Here is a 17,384-nt window from a genome sequence, read left to right as displayed (position 1 = left end):
GACATAACTTCAGCCAGCCTATTATTATAATTACCTTTAACTATACCAAGACATTCCACCAAGTGAACAGCTGACCATAAAAGAGGTATCATGAAAAGTAGGCCCACTACACAGTTTTCTCATTACAATGCAACCTTAATCAGTTGCTTGAATAGAAATTAGGTTTCCCCCCTACTATAAACTGCAGGTATGAGCAGATGATGTGCCCCTGCCCACAAGTGCTGAAATTCCTAATGGTCATGTGATGTGTTCATCATCATGAATGAAGCTGTTTTTCAGAGGGATGTTTCACTGAGTCCTTTAATTACAAATGTTAGTCACTTCAGAGGCTCTGGCTTTGTGGCCTTCTACCCTTTAAGCACCTAGTGCTGCTGATAGGCCTGTTTGACAACCCAGTCTACAGATCACACGACATTACACCCATACCGACCCTGTATGTTTGTAGTTCACAGTCACTTGCATACAAGTCATAAAACCAGCTTTGACACATTTTGTCATTCCCTATGTCAGAAAGACCCCAGGGAGCATATCACTAGCATTAGACTGCTAACCAGATCTGTTAAATATAGTCGTTACATTATAGGGTTGTACAACATGTCTAACTTTTCATTTACACTGAAGATGTATGATTAGTTTGTGTAACCTTGGAGAATGCTTTTCCTGCATGCTTGAAGTACCCTCAACCTACAGATTCAGTACTTTACCCTTCGAGTGCCAAATTCATTACAGCAATACCATTATGAAATACTTCATAAATACCCGAGCATCCAATTAACTGACAGTCCACACAATTATAATCAATATACAAAATTTTATTACAAAAAAATTCGTTCTACATGAAAGTTTTCAAAGTTCCACATTAAAAATGGCTGCAAACATTTTAATCAAACTACAGATAAATCCTGGTAGTAAAATGACTGAAGAAACAGCACCACTGAACAGAACATAAGCAGTGCTTCCAGAAACAATAAATTCTTTAAAACTTGACTGATTTGCTGCTGCACAGTGCCTGTACAGGAGTTTTAGTCCATTGTAATATCAGTTTGGTACAGGAAATCCATATCTGAGTGCCCATTGAGATAGCAAAGAGGCTTGAAGATGTGACAAACCAGAGTTTAACAGAAAAACTGTCTTCATAGGGGGGACTAAGTGAGAAAATAAAAACTAAATCCCTGAATTTGAAAAGGAATACAGGTCTGGTATCCTACAGAGGCAGACCAACAGGGACAGCAGGCTATACTGTTGGAATCATCCACACAAAAAAAACAAAAAACAAAAACAGGAGTTTAGCTGAACAATGCATTGCAAACTTCACATCCTTTAACATATAAACCGCTTAGTCATCATCGTCATCATCGTCGTCATCATCTTCCTCCTCCTCATCGTCGTCGTCATCATCGTCATCGTCATCAACTGGTTCTGCTTTCTTGGCAGAGGGCCTGCCCGGCCCACTCTTCTTACCAGCATCACTCTTCCCCATACCACCTCTGGCTCTGTAGGCAGCAACATCCTGAAAAAAATAAAATAAATACATTTAACATTAGACACCTGTTAATCATTCCCCCGGTTTGTAAGCAGTCTTCATCAATAAAGCAAGGTTTAAAAATGTATAAGCACATTAAATACAGCACAACCAACTCCTCAACATCAGTGAAGAGGCCGCACCTTCCTAGAGTCATGCAAAAATTAAACCAGGTGCATACCTTCTCATACTTTTCCTTCAGTTTGGCAGCCTTAGCCTCATAAGGAGCCTTGTCTTTGGAACTCTGTGTAGCCCACAACTCGCCAAGCTTCTTGGCGATGTCACCGATGGAGATACCAGGGTTCTCCTCCTTGATCCTGGGGCGGTGGTCAGAGCAGAACACGAAGAAGGCAGAGCTGGAGGGAAAAGATGGATGTGTTAAAGTCAGAAAGCACCAGATTGTACTTATGCACATGAGCACACTATATATTTGTATTTAAAAAAGAAAAAGAAAAACAAAAACCCTGCATGGGGGAGAAGTGTGGGGACTTACGGTGGCCTTTTGGGGGCGTTGGGGTCCTTCTTCTTCTTGCCCTTCTTCGCGCCCTTAGGGGGGATGTATGATTTCATCTCTCTGTCATATCGGACCTTGTCATTCTTAGCCATTTCTTCAAACTTCACCTTTTCTTTGGCTGACATGGTCTACAAAAAAATTTAAATTATAATATATAAAAACAACAATGTACACAGCCTCCAATTAGTCTGAAAACAAAATAAAGTCCTTTACTCATTTTGCCAACAGCTGTTGGGCAACTTAAATTACACAATCCTTCGTGTTTTACACACTTGAGTACACCTGGGACCTTGTTCCTGCTATGAAAATGCGATACACATCCAACAAGCACTTCAAATGCACATAAATTTCAGATACAAAAAAGGAACTAAAATTATTTATGATTTTGTATAATTTCTAAACTGATTCCAACTTACCTTCCATCTTTCAGAGCATTTCTTGGAAAACTCGGCGAAGCCCACACTGGTCCCTGGGTGTTTCTTTTTGTGCTCCTCACGGCAGGTCGCGACAAAGAAAGCATAAGATGAGGTTTTACCTCTTGGCTTATTTGGGTCCTTAGTCATGGCTGCGATTTATCTAGAAACGATGGAAAAAGCATTGCATGAAACAACTCTGACAATACTAATCTATTAACATTTGTATAGTTAGAAACTCACTCTTAACTTGTATCTGCACAATAACCAAACTTAGCATAGTACACAAGCCTGAGTGTATCCTTAACGTTATGTTTAGTCAACTCAACGCAAGCAAATATTCACACATAAGTCGTCGTTCGACTCCTGCGACTAACGTTATTGTAACATACAGGCCAAGCAGACGCCCAAGGGTGTTTTAAGGCTCTAATCGGATTTCTGCCTTACTGGGACAAAAAGACGCGACTCCATTTTGTATCTTCCCGCCTAAACGAAACTGCGCCCAAACTTACTAAAACAAAGTGACCTAATAGACATTTACTTCACTTTCACACGGCTGGTGTTCTGCCATTACCCAGAGAACTACCAGCCACAACAGTGAGTCCGAACCAAAAGTTTGTTTAGTTCACATAATTCAAACTTGAGCGCGTCGGAGCTGCCGTCATGTAGCCATGCTAAGCTAACGTTATCAAACCAAATGGCGTTTGAACGGCATGTTGCGCACTAACAGCAGCAGACTGGCGGCCTAACATTAGGTCACCAGGCCGAAAGAGTCAAAAGCTCGCTGTTCGTCGTTTGAAACAAGAATCCGACGGCTTTCATCATGAACACAGTTTACGGCAACGATGTGATGCAACATAGAAACGATTTAGAAGAGTAATAATCCATTAATAGATTTTAGTTGGCAAATATGTAAAAATACGAGATGTGGCTGTCGTGCACTTCAGACCACATTACCAAAGAAAACACAGGTGACTTTAAATAACAGAATTAGCAAAATATAATGGCCTGACACGGTGCAGTCTTACCTGTTCCCAGATGGACGAGTTGAAACGACTGAATGAGGAAGAAAGCTCAACTGTTTTGTTACCGTCTGCGAGGCCCAACTAACTTGACTAAAAATACTTCCACAACTCCTCCCCGCCCTCAGCGGATTGGTCGGATTTAAGCATTTAGATTTGAATGCAAGACACGTGACATACACACAACGCTGTGATTGGTTGTCTTGTGTGACATGAAGACCTCAAGTTTGTATGTTCTGTCTGCACACTGATTGGTTGAGCTGGGGTTTTAAACACACGGCGCGAAAAGTCCTTTGTTTGCTTGGAGTCAAAATATATTGAAGTGTTGATGTGTAGCTGGGGCTCATTTTAACCGTTTGTTTTCCACATTCGATTGTCGGTGGCAGAAGCAACTACAAGACCGTTTATATGTCCTTTTATTCAACAAGTTGTGGCACAAATGGACAACTCTTAACTGGCATTTAGGTCAAGTCAAAAACAAAACTGCTTGTTGACATTTATGACTGCTAAACTGTCCAGAAAATGAAAATAAGATTCTCAGACTTAGTTTTCCTGTTCAAAATAGGAGTTCAATAGCGTTGTAACATACTCAAATCTAATAAGTTAGAAGTTGAATTAATAATCAGAAAAATAGGATTTTGTTTTGCCAGAACATATCACAATATATTATGACTATGTGATACCAAATAATCAATACCTGCTATAGGGTGACCAAGTGCAATATACGGCTGTGATGTAAGCACAGTATGATACTTTCATATTAAGACAGCCTCTATCAAATGTCAAAGCAGTGAGCACCTTGAAAAAGCTTAGTGCTGTAGCCCATGCATTCACAAAAGAATAAATAATCAGAGATTTTAGCAACTCCAAGATATCAGGATTACAAGAAAACTATAATTATGAGAAAATTATCTGAGAGAATGCTGATAGCATTGATGCATTCATCAGATAGTAAAATAATTTTCCCCAAAACATTTTTTTAAATATTAAAAAAATAACTTCATGTCAACTTCAATTAAGTCACTACAAAATTAAAAGGTAAATTGACCCGGTGCTAATCACTACAAACCTGGCCCAAGTCAGAAGGGAGTTAGGGAGAAATGGTGTGTTTGGAACCTCAAGCCCCTTCAGATAAGGAGCCTGAACAAGTTTTATCTGAGTGCAGGAAGACACAGCCTAGTGTTATAACACTATAGTTTTGGTTGACAGCCACTTCAGGTCCACTGACTACAATGGGTCCAGAGCCCACAGAACCAGCTCCAAATCCCTGAACAAAACTGTTTGGAGAGATAAAATAGAGTATAACAGTTCACAAATATGAATGCTACAATATAAACAAAATTAAATAGAGTATGGGTTCTAATTATAACAAAATGCTGTGCTATACTGTAGGTTCCACACCAAATGCAAACTTCATAAAGGCTACCCTGTGCAGTAGACTGAAGTAAAACAAACCATAAATAAATTAAATTAAACTTCATACTCTTTGAAGATTCATGCTCACGAGAGGTGACAGTTATGACAGTTTTGCCTAATTAAAAATATATTTATGAATTCTGAATATAGCTTTAGATTTTCTATGTATGCAGCTAATGAACCATCTCCATGCACAGGTCTGATGCTCCTCTCCCATATAGTTCATCCAGCCCACACAGGTTCTCACACACTTTTCTAGACTGGTGTCTTAGGGTTGATGGGCTGGGATGTTGGTCTTGTTCAGTGTGAGTACATACACTTAAGTAATTTGGTAAATATTGTCAGTTTTCTGTAGAAATTATTATTATTATTATTATTTTATATGTGATGTAAATGAGAAACCTGCTTTCCTAAATCAAGCTAAGCAGTTGGAATAGATGGAGAGTGATCCATCTGAGCTGGTGGGGCATCAGACTTCATCTGTCGTCTTTAGGTCATCCATGCATAGATGGGTTATCTATCTGGATTGCTGAGGGTGGGGGGCAAATACAATATGTTTCACGTTTTATTTCGACAAAAGGTTTGTTGAAAATATACTCCCCACTAAGTAAAGCACTCTGAGTCAATACAACAACCCTAATTCTCCCAAAACATACATGGAGGAACAAAACAGTAGGCTAGACTAATACAGCACCACAGACTATAGCCAAACTATATAAACATGAAGCTTCCACAGAGTTGAATCAATATCTTTCTATTTCCGGTCACCGGGTGTAGGGGCATCTGTCATGCTGGTTTTGATCCTGAATCATATTTAACGAAGGGAAAAGGTTTGCAAGTCTGTAATGATTGTAATGACGGCCTATATCTTCAACCTTGTCAAAGATGTAGGCCAGAGCAGTGGTTCCCAACCTGCTAGCCCGGACCCTCAAGGGGTCCCAAGATAAATCTGAAGAGTAGCAACATTATTAAAGGAACAGTAAGACATCTTGGGTAATAGTTTTATTCACATTCTTTCCAAGAGTTAGATTGATACCACTCTCATGTCTGTGCTTTAGTGAGCTGAAGCCAGTTAGCTTAGCTTAGAGCTTAACAGGTCAGCCTGGCAAAATCATACTAATCAACACTAATGTACTAAAGACTAAGAGTCTAATGCCATGGTAGCCACTCTGTGAGCTGAATGCTCAGCATGCTAGCATGCTCACAGTGATAATGCTAGCATATTATGTTTAGAATGTAAAATGTTTACTGTGTTCACCATGTTGGTTTAACATGCAAGCTTTCGCTAATTAGCACTAAACACAAAGTACAGCTGAGGCCGATGGGAATGTCATAAATTTTGTAGTTATTTGTTCACAGACAAAAGTATTTGACAAAATGTTGTGCTGATGATGGCTCTTGATGAAGTTAATAGGCTATATTTTATCCACAGGGAACCATGAATGTTTTGTGTCAATCTTTGTGATAGATGTTGAGATATATCATAGCATAAGTAAACACCTTGTCTTGCTGGTGGCACTATAGGAAAAGTCTGGAGTTCACCAAAGTCTGTAGGATTCATCCTCTGGGGACCATAGATGTTTGTACGAAATATTATAGCAATTCATCAAATAGTTGGGATATTTATTGGGATATTTCAGTATTGAGCCATGCCATTGCCAATAAATAAATAAAAACATTTTTTGAGGTTTCAGATGGAGTTGCATAATGTATTTATTCTTGATGAACAAAGTGTATTCATCTGTCAGGCTGTTTCCCCCTGCTGTCTTCATGCTAAAGCTAGGCTAATTGCCTCCTGGCTTTAATGTCATACAACAAAGACACAAACGTTCTATCAATCTTCTCACCTAATGCACAGAAAGAAGTGTATTTCCCAAATTATCAAATTATTTCTTTAAAGCTGTAAGAAAGAAAAAAATATTTCGAATTACAGTAAGTAACCTATATTTTTTTGTTCTTTTCTCTAATTTGTCCTTTTCTCTTGTCAAATACTTGATGTGTTGCTTTAAGAAACTTGTGCAGCATCTTACTGAGAAACAATTAAAATGATAATCTGTTGGGCACAGCAGTGGTTGCGTGTGTGCACGTTCCAATTGTGCACAATTTTCATTAGATTCTCCAGTGGATAGTCAGTCATAGAGACCTATATCTCTAAAATGAATGCCCCTCTATCTCTGCTGTTCAAAAAAGCTTATAGGCTTTTGTCCAGGACAAAAGCCTGTCCAGGACATTAATGCTGTTTTCCAGCTCAATGCAGAAAAATGTGCTGTGTGTGATAGAGCCCAACAATATGAGATTTAAAACAAGATGATTTTACAAACAATATTCAAGATGTTCATTAGACATCATTAGATATCCAAACTTTCAGTGTTACAATCAGGGCATAGACATTTTTAGACAAAAATGGAATTTAAAATAAAAAAATACAGTTTCTGGCTAAATAGCATGGCACTGCAATATAAAGCAAAGGCCGATACAACACTGTTGATAAACAGTGTGTAGAACTTTTCTTTGCATGTTCTCTAATTCTCAAACAATAAAACACATTGAAGTGCACATTAAAGTCGAGCAAGGTGAGGACCAATGCTCGAATTGGACATCATTATTTATTATTTATTGCTAATTATGACATGCATCAATATTCTCAAAAATGCTGATTCACAGCTGCATGTAAAGGCTAGACATGGTCAAAGTGTCATTGTGGTAAGTGCAGGGAAGTCTGTCTCAGAGACACTCTGTAGCATGGTGACAATTACATTTTTTTACAATTACAATTCCACCTTGAAATTGTCCAGCTTCAACTGGAAAGAACGCTGCTGTCAAATCAAACATCATAATTTGTGTTAGCTTCTGTCAGGAATTCTCTTAGTATGTTGATGGGATGAGGATGCTGTGAGAAACATAGGCCACCCTTTTACCAGAGTGGAGCACAGAGCATCCTAATTGTAACCTTAGTTACTGTACATAAATACATTCATTATATATATATTTTTGTATGTGTAATATTTAAGTGACTTTAGCTCTAATCTGCCATTGTTTTACAGGGAGTGTTGTGAGTGTAACAGTAACAGAGTAATAACAACTTCTTGGCTTTTGGGTTTTTTTGTTGTAGTTTTTTTAATTCAAAAGATTTATTGTCAAACATCAAGGCATAGAAAAACAGTAAACACAGACAACACACATTCAATGAGAAAAAGATTTAGCAGTGTTTTAGCAAATATATCAATCTTCTCACCTAACATTCAGAAAGAAGTGTATTTCCCATATTTTTTTTGTTCCTCATACTTTACATATGTCTACACTTTAATACTATACTTTTTCCTCTTCAGGCTGGGCTATAGTGGGCCACTGGGCTATAGTGCAATGAAGATCTGTAAGGAGAGCAAGAAAAGACTTCAGAGGCTGGATGGGTGTTTCAGCAAATGTTTTCATGACTCCTTCACTATTCCACCATCAGGAAACAGCTCACAATAGCTTGAACGCTGTTGAGCTGTCAGGATGTTTCATGTTGACTCTACACCCCTGCGCAACATGGTGGCGGTATGCACCTTTTACGCTGGTTTACTGTCCGCCAATAAAAACACAAAGAAGAAGCACAACGTAGCGTCATGCTTACGTTTGCACCCCGTTTGTAAATGCCAGACCTGCTGAGCTAAGACGGGTCCGGTAGACGCTAAAGAAGCAGAAGCCTTGACAGGAGATTAGTAGATGTTGTTGAGGACTGAGACTTAAGTTTATGTAGAGACAAGATGAGTGACGTCAGTGTGGACTCCAGCACGCTTTGCCTCTTTGATGTTGACGGCACGCTCACGGCCGCGAGACTGGTAGATAATATGTGTGTGTGTGTGTGAGAGAGAGAGAGAGAGAGAGAGAGAGAGAGAGAGAGAGAGAGAGAGAGAGAGAGAGAGAGAGAGAGAGAGAGAGAGAGAGAGAGAGAGAGAGAGAGAGAGAGAGAGAGAGAGAGAGAGAGAGAGAGAGAGAGAGAGAGGTTACACCAGACTCTATTCATACAAACATCTGTCAAGTAGATCATGTCAGTTGAACATCCGGTTCCACGTTGTTATTGTAGTTCTTCCGAGCGATAATGTGCTCCACAGAAACGTGTACTTTGACCATCGACTGTATAAAAATATGGACGTAGTTACCGTGACGTCACTTGTTGGTTTCTGAAGAGCGGTTTTGACCTGGATGTATAAACAGAGTAAAGAGAGTTCTCTTTGTACATCCATGCTTAAAGTGAGCCGCTCCGGCCATCGCCATTTTGGCAGTGCGTGACGCTGCCTAACTCCCAGCCAATCAAAAATGGGAAAAGAGCTGCAAGCTGAAACAAGCCACCTAACGTTAGCAGCTGGTGGACCTGTCACTCAAAGCAGCCATGTCGTTCATTATGCATAACTTTACGGCTTAATAAAATCTAAACGGGTGAGTTATAAAAAAAAAGTCACCCCCGGTACAGTTGTCATCAAAGGGAAAATTAGCTATAGAGACCAAAACCGTTTTTTGTACCAGGCTGTAAACAGGTTTATTTCTGCTGTAAAGTTGGGCATTTTCACATGAGGGTCAATGGGATTTGACCTATGGATTTGACTCGCTTTTAGAGTCAGCCTAAAGTGGCCATTCAAGGAACTGCAGTTTTTGGCACTTCCGCATTGGCTTCATTTTTCAGCCCCGGAGGTTCCCGCTTGACTTTGACATGAATAAATGACGTAAGCCGATATGTGTCACGGGCTGCCATCAGCTAAATTACAGGTTGAGCCTTTGCTAAATAAGAACTATCATGTGAGCTATATGTGCACATGACTGGCTCTGCTCAGTTGTTGGTTTGCTGCGTTTCTTGCAGTAACAGGAAGTGTCTAGCGGAACGTAAAGGCTGAGGGACCAGTGTAGTTTATAGTGTTTGAGTTGCTGAAAATATTAAACGTTGACAATAAATATTGTAAACCCTCCGCATGTATAGTCACTGTTGTCACCATCTGCGTTCAAACACAAACCTTTCGTGTTCAACAAGTCTGCCGCTTTCTCATATGACGCTGATGCTAACTGTGTTTCCATAGGGTTCCACTAGCATTTTGCTAACAAGCGGAACCACCTCCGCCGGTAAAGGGATTCTTCTTGTCTTGTGCCAATTAGTCCAGTTACACGGATGTGCGGCTGTTTCTCCACAGAAAAGATCTGTAACTAAATTCGAGCTTTAATCAATCTGTAACTGGCAGATTGTTTACACAACAATTTATGTTATGTTTGAGTTTCTCCTATTAAACTGTTGCAGTTCACTATAGGCTCAATCCCAGTCACTGTCAGTCATGAGTGTCTTCATATTCAGTAATGTGACCACTTCTGTTTTCAGTATCTTCTTCCATGATTTGCAATCATACCACAAGTGTGCTCCTGAGTAGGGGTGTGATTGTGCGTTACCATCTGTGTTTGGAGACTGATTGTCTAAAAAGAAAGGAATAGCATCATAAGAGGGTTTAGTAAGTGTGCTTGTGCAACAAAGCGGGTAACCTAAAGTGCAATCACTGCTCAAAATATTACAATAAAACAACCACTGAAGCTACAGAAAGTTAAAGTTATAATCTCAAGAAAAAACTGAGCAATCGAAACAGTGGATATGAATCCCAACAACTGAAATACATGCAGAATGTAAAATACTACTAAATAATCAAGATGCAGTAGCTGAAGATAGTTGAAAGAGTAGAAATGGACTCATGCTGACTCTATCAAATGGCATGTATTTTTCCGTCTGTTGGCTGTGGTCTAATCATATCTCTTAAAGGCTTCACCTTGATTAAGTGTTGTTGCTATGGTTTCTGTCATTTGTGCTATCACGTCAGTAAATTAAGTTGTGTGTGTTTTTTTTCAGCCTGCAACTCCGGACATGTCAGAGTTTCTTGACAAGTTGAAAACTCGGGTTCGAGTCGGAGTGGTGGGGGGCTCGGACCTTGTCAAGATCAAAGAGCAGCTGGGAGATGATGGTGAGACACAAACTCACAACCAAAACCACGCACAATTCTTTTGCTGGAAGGCTTCTACAGTGAAAAGTTGTTGGAGGAAGTCAGCAATGTTACCATGTCTCTTTTTCTCTTCTCACTTACGGCCGTGCTTTGGCCCTGTGCCTTTCAAATATGTATTTCTGATCTTAAACAGAGATGGTACGCCAGTTTAAGCACTGAAACTGAATGTAAATGAGCTGAAAATGTGTGTCATATCGAGATGGTGGGCCACCATTATTGAGTCTATTTTGAGTCAACTTTTTTCTACTGAACCTTAAGAGCTGCTCAACTCAGGCCAGTACCTCTACCGATAATTTCTTTGCCATCAGATCTTCTTGATTATTTCTTTCTCTATGTGTCTGCATACAGTGATCCAGAAAGTGGACTATGTGTTTGCTGAGAACGGTCTTGTGGCCTACAAGAATGGACAGTTAATCTCTGTTCAAGTAAGATTGACTTAAAACGCCTTTTTTACGTGAATGCTCTCAAGTCTGTATTGTGAAAGTCCTCATTTAACAGAGGAAGATGATTTTCCATCCTATAATCTTGGTTTTATAATCTCAGCTCTTACAGAGATACCCTAAATATGATGACGTGGCCTCATGTTACAGTCACCAGGAAGTTAACTTTGTCTGCTTGTTGTTGTTATCAGTCCATCCAGGCCCACATGGGTGAAGAGCTACTACAAGATTTCATCAACTTCTGTCTCAACTACATGGCCAAGATCAAACTGCCCAAGAAGAGGTACAGACATGTCAAAGAAGGGTAGGAGTGATCAGGTTGAGCCTCACAGTGACTGAATTGTGTAATGTTTTACAGGGGGACATTCATTGAATTTCGTAACGGCATGCTGAACATCTCCCCTATTGGACGCAGCTGTACACAGGAAGAGAGGATAGAGTTCTACGAGCTGGACAAGGTAGCACACATGCATTTACACTGAGTAAGATTCCTTTGGCTTGAGTCAGAAAATGCATCACGTAAAGCTGCATTAACCAATGTTTTTATATCAATAATGTATCATGTGACTGTGCATTGTGAAAGGGGTCGCTTATTGTGATGATCTCACCGAGAATTATCACCCGACTCTGAAGTTCCCCTCAGCGCTTCGGAGCGATTCAACGTCTTTCAGCTCATTGTTTTATTTTACAGTCCAGAACTTAATTGTTTTGGTTCAGTCTCATGGCTCTGATCAACCTCAGTAAAGTATTCCGCGTTATAAAGTGAATATTGGACTTATATTTATTAAGTGAAATACAACTGAAATACAACTCCTAATGAACGCTGATGTTGCTCTGTATCTGCTGGATATGTAATGTTTGCTAACATGTTTGACAAAACAGCTTATTTAATGTGATAATATATCACAATATATTGTTTTCAGCATGTTCTACTGTCCCCATCTGGCCAAAAAATGAATTAATGCAGCTTTAACTTTGCCTGTCTTTGCATCTGTCACTCACAGGATAGCAAGATTGTGATAGAAAATACATGTAAACTGGTATTTTTCTTGCTTTTGGTGATCACACTGCCACCTAGAGGCAGATGTGTGCATCCTTTTGATTAAAGAATGTTTGTTTTTTGTATTTGTGTACATCATTAATAGCCCAAAATTTAAATATCTCTTTAACTGAAGCAAGAGTGCAGAACTTGTTTCATTGTCTGAATAAGAAGATAATTACAGATGACAGCAGCTGCAGGGCTGTGATTCTTGTTTTTGGCCCCAACAGAAAGAAAAAATCAGAGAGAAGTTTGTGTCCATATTAAAGGAAGAGTTCAAAGGAAAAGGATTGTCATTCTCAATAGGTGAGTCAACTGCATTCAGTACAGTCATATAGTGATTGTGTCTACAGTGGATATATTTTTTAAAGAAACGTAGATCTTGTCACATACATACATGACGTGCTTTAAGCAGCTGGCCATGAAACCAGATAGTAAAATAATGACCTCAGTTGTGGCCGTTTCTTTCTCAGTGTGATGTAAATTCTCCACATCATCTCCTTCTCTTTGTTTCTGTGCAGGAGGGCAGATCAGCTTTGACGTGTTCCCTGATGGTTGGGATAAGAGATACTGTCTGGGGATTGTTGAGAAGGACAACTACTCAACCATTCACTTCTTTGGAGACAAGACCAAACCTGTGAGTATGCTAACTACTGCACAATAAGGCTGATTGCTGTAGATCCTACATGTAAATTCTTTGAAAGGTAGAATATCAGTAGAACTGCTAGGTAAAAAGATCAGATAGACAACCCACCTGAATGGCACCGTAGCTGACACCTATACAGTCCACGGGGAGAGGTTAATCATTCAGGTTGCTCACTCACACGCTAACCTGGCTAAATTTGACCGTCCTCACTGACCATTTACACATTCACTCTGTAGAGCGTTATTGAAAAGCTCTGTTTTGGGTTTAAAAAACATTTAGTTTAGTGTGAACAGAGCCACAGTGGAGAGGAAAATTTAGCCATGGTGTGGACACACTCTGAAAACACCTGCTTCAAGTTTTATTATGGAAATGTAGCTGTTTTAATATGGTTTTTTTATGGTTGGAGATCTTTATGAAAATGACCTGAAAACACCAGTGTGGACACATCTTGTTTTCATACGTTAAGAGTGTTGTTTTTTTTTTAGATTTAGCTGGTGTTGTGTGGTTATAGTCAGAGTTGCAGTTTGCAGTTGCAGATTTATATGTTTTACTGTAGGTTTCTTAATTGTGGTTTAAAGGTACACTCTCTGATTTTTTTTTATAGCACAGAACAGGACTTTTAAACCCAGACATTTCCTCTCAGCTCATTGCTGATGTTTGAAAGTTTTTTGAAGCACATTTTGTGATTTTGGATACATGTAAAAAAAATCAGAGAGTGTATGTTAACATTTGCGAGTTAAAGCCTAGGTGACTGCAAGATGAGGACACTCCAGATAAATGATAGTCTGCATGCTGTGCTGTTGTAAAAGTGGTCTCACCACACTGACAAGGCAGCACTCTGAGCTCTAACTGACCACCATCTCCATTGAAAAACATTTTCCCATTGATCCACTGAATCCAGAGCAGTTTGCTGTGCATATAGCAGACTGATGGCCCTTTCACACATAGAGTATGCAGGAATTCTGGCCTCAAACATCCATGTAAGACTTTTATTTTTGGGCATTTCAGCCATGACATGGTTGGTCTTTATAGACAAGTTTTTTTTCTTCTCCACACTGCAGTGGCAGAAATGCCAGAAACAATGATGAATGTAACTTATTTTGTAACTGTTATATATCCATCCATGACTTATTTGTTGACCACAGACATTGCTGGGGGGAAGGGTTGAATTCTTCTATTTTATTCTCTTTTTTCCCAACAAAAAAGAAAAGAAAGCCAATAAAAAGGGAAGCTGTAAAGACTGGTAAAAGAATATCTGCTGCCACACAAATGATCTCCTCTTGAGAAGCTGATTTAGCTACATACAGTACATGACCACTTGTACTAAAAAGCAGTTTGAGTTTCAGTTTGTCTCTGCCAGTAAAAATAATCAGTTTATTGCTAACTTCCTGTGCCACTCCACTGAAACTGAGAGTGACGACATCCTCTGTTCTGGATGACTGAAAATCTTCTAAATAAAACATCTGAAAGCATGTCTTCACCTTGTCATTACGGAGTTATTTGTAGATTGGAGGCAAAAACTGAAATCAACAGAATAACATGTTTAGAAAGTCATATCTGCATAATGTACATAAAGCACGGTTTGTGCTAAATTGTGAAATGATCGAGCCAACTGTTGAGTCACGAGTCTTGTTCTACTTTTTTTTTTTAGTGAAGTTGTTCACTCAGTTTTGGAGAGATAATTCAGCAGTCTGAGCTTTGCAGAATGTTTTTCAATGGAAAAAAAGCCTTCAAGAACATTTTACAGAAGACTCATAACTATTGTATCTGTGTGTGTGTGTGTGTTTTTTTTTGTGTTAGGGAGGAAACGACTATGAAATCTACTGTGACCCCCGGACCATCGGCCATGAAGTCTCCAGCCCAAAAGAAACACAACAGCTTTGTCAGAAGCTTTTCTTCTCATGAGCGAGAAGCAGCAGCTGTTACCATATGTTCCCATTACTTGTACAAAACAGAGAAGAGAGTTTATATTTTAGAGGTCTCATTCATCTGTGAGGATCTAATCTTTAGCTTTCATTACAAAAATAATGAATTTAATGCAGAATGAGCCAATGTCACTGTGTCTTTGATAATGCCAAGGAAGAGAGAGTCACTGACAAATGAGAAGATAGACTTCTGGGTTTTCTTAATGGAGTCTTGAAGCGTCATGGCTTTAAATGTGATAGTAAACATGATAGTGGGTATGCTGACATTTTTTTTATCAATATTTTTTTGTGGCAAATCTCCAACATTGTGTGCTAACTTTTTATTTTGGATGAGATGAGAAATGAGATTCTGTCTTGTTATCTCAGCATTACCTCATGGTAAAGGTTGAGCCAAAACCCTTACCAACATAATTGCTGGAGATGAAAAATGCAGTTGTTTTGTGTTTTTTTTTTTTATTCACACGTGAGTCTGACCATCATGTTCTTGAATCACTTATCTGGAAATCCAACATATTTGTACATGGCCTAAAAAAAAGCCTGGTACTGTTATTCTATGTAATTGATGTCAATACTGTCTGACTCTGAATCTGCTTTTTTTAACTAATCCCCAACTCCCATCTGACCCTGTGTGCCTCTGACAAGCTGCAGCAGAAGACTCTTTGATTTAGCATTTCAGATGTGATTTTGAAGTGTACTTCAGTTAGTGGAAGCTGTAAGGAGAGTCATGTCAATGTTAGTGTTAACAAACAGGCCTTTTTGGATTTTTTTTTGTTTTTTGTCTCAGAGCAAATTTGTCAGTCAAATGTCGTGGCCGTTGCTCTGACGTCTCTTTGCTTGCATTTTCTGTGAAAGCCTTTTGTAGGTTTCACACTTGTCTTTGTTTCATTATGTTTACTATCACTGCTCGGTTTGATCCGAACAAACTGGAATCCTAGCCAGATGTTTTAGAATAACAAATATCAAAAGCTTTCATGCACTGACAGCATTGTAAGGCTGAATCACCTTGCTGTTATGGAAGTTAATTAACTAAAATATATGTTTTTATATTGTAAAGTCACCAGTTAGTGTACTACTTTAAGGTGAGGAAAAAGCTGCAGGTTAAAATATTTCAGAGGAAAGAGGTGTTGAACAAAAAACATCTGGGTGATGTTATGTAACGGTTCTTGCAGCACAGCAGCAACAGAATCAGAGCATCCTGTGAGCCTGATAGATTAGTCACTTGTCTGTTACTTAATCTGGTTGAATTTCCCTTCTTATTAAGTGAAGTAATAATACAAAACACAAGTGCTTATTGATATTATTGGCCCCTTAAATGTTATAGAATATAGGCTATCTGAGACTTATGCTTCATACAATCATAATAAGTGATGTTATATGTCAATACATGACACTAAAAACCTTAAATTCTGCTTAGAGAAAGATTAGAACTTTGAGAAATAAAAGAAGGGAACAATACATGATGTCATGTGTGTGTTTGGTGCTGAATTCTTTAAAATAGACATAACACAGGCAAAGCCTATTTAAATATGGATCCCTTACATGTGCTTATTTAAGAATCCTGACCATGGTATACATGTGCTGCCTTCAAAAACGTATAAAATAAACTCGTTAGTGCTCTCTGGTGGAAACCTATATACTGTCAACACTGTTTCTAAATGACCTCAAACATGAAGTATTTTGGCATCTCTGTACTGATATTTCTTGTTATTTATCTGCTGACATATATGTCAATACCAATATGTCTAAATCACAATTTATATCAATATATACATGTCAATATATCTACCAAAATATCTAAATATGAAAAATACAGTTGATCAGTGTGTTGTGATGAGAATCTAACAGCTTGAGCCCCACAGCTTGCTAGTTGTCTAGCACGCTGTTAGACTCAAGCTGTTAGATTCATGGCTAGCAGCTCTAGACAAATTGCTAGTTGTTTAGAGCTGCTAGCCATGCTAGCATCTCTAGACAACTAGCAATTTGATGGATTACTGAAATTATCCTTTGACTTTTCCTTTAGCACCACCAGTTTTCACTTATTTCTTGATATATATGTATCTCACCAACTTGGCACATAATCTGGTACACACATTCATGGTCCCCATAAGATATATTGTAATAACTGTGATGGCCTGACTTTTCATCTAGTTTATGACCAAAAACCGGCAAAACTAATGATGTTCCCATCACAGTTCCACTTTGTGTTTAGTACTAATGAGCAAATATTTTCATGCTAACACGCTATACCAACACAGTAAATATGGTAAACTACAAAACATCAACACTAGCATATAATTGTGAGCATGTCAGTGCACTGATGTGAACATTTAGCTCAAGTAAAGCCTCACAGAGCTGCTGGCATTGTTGTCGACTCTAAATCTTGTTCCTGGTTCAGTAGCTCAGTTGTAAAATGAAATTTGCATTTTCAGTTCA

General features: G+C 38.8%; 2 protein-coding genes across 2 annotated transcripts; one reads left to right on the top strand and one right to left on the bottom strand.

Moving 5' to 3' along the window:
- Positions 1–791: 791 nt before the first annotated feature.
- On the bottom strand, positions 792–3,608 carry hmgb2a (high mobility group box 2a). The gene is made up of 5 exons (XM_067584436.1): positions 3,478–3,608; positions 2,453–2,612; positions 2,016–2,164; positions 1,704–1,878; positions 792–1,510 (listed from the first exon to the last, which is right to left on the bottom strand). The coding sequence occupies exons 2-5, from the start codon at positions 2,597–2,599 to the stop codon at positions 1,337–1,339; spliced, it is 645 nt and encodes a 214-aa protein (XP_067440537.1). The 5' UTR covers positions 2,600–2,612; positions 3,478–3,608; the 3' UTR covers positions 792–1,336.
- Positions 3,609–8,499: 4,891 nt separating this feature from the next.
- On the top strand, positions 8,500–16,411 carry pmm2 (phosphomannomutase 2). Its single transcript, XM_067584435.1, has 8 exons — positions 8,500–8,711; positions 10,751–10,862; positions 11,250–11,326; positions 11,533–11,624; positions 11,700–11,799; positions 12,611–12,686; positions 12,902–13,017; positions 14,827–16,411. Exons 1-8 carry the CDS (start codon positions 8,637–8,639, stop codon positions 14,929–14,931), a joined length of 753 nt encoding a protein of 250 aa, XP_067440536.1. The 5' UTR covers positions 8,500–8,636; the 3' UTR covers positions 14,932–16,411.
- The last annotated feature ends 973 nt before the right edge of the window (positions 16,412–17,384 follow it).

This window comes from Thunnus thynnus, chromosome 3 (assembly GCF_963924715.1).
Source record: "Thunnus thynnus chromosome 3, fThuThy2.1, whole genome shotgun sequence".
Taxonomy (NCBI): Eukaryota; Metazoa; Chordata; class Actinopteri; order Scombriformes; family Scombridae; genus Thunnus; species Thunnus thynnus.
This window is presented reverse-complemented; position numbering and strand designations above follow the sequence as displayed.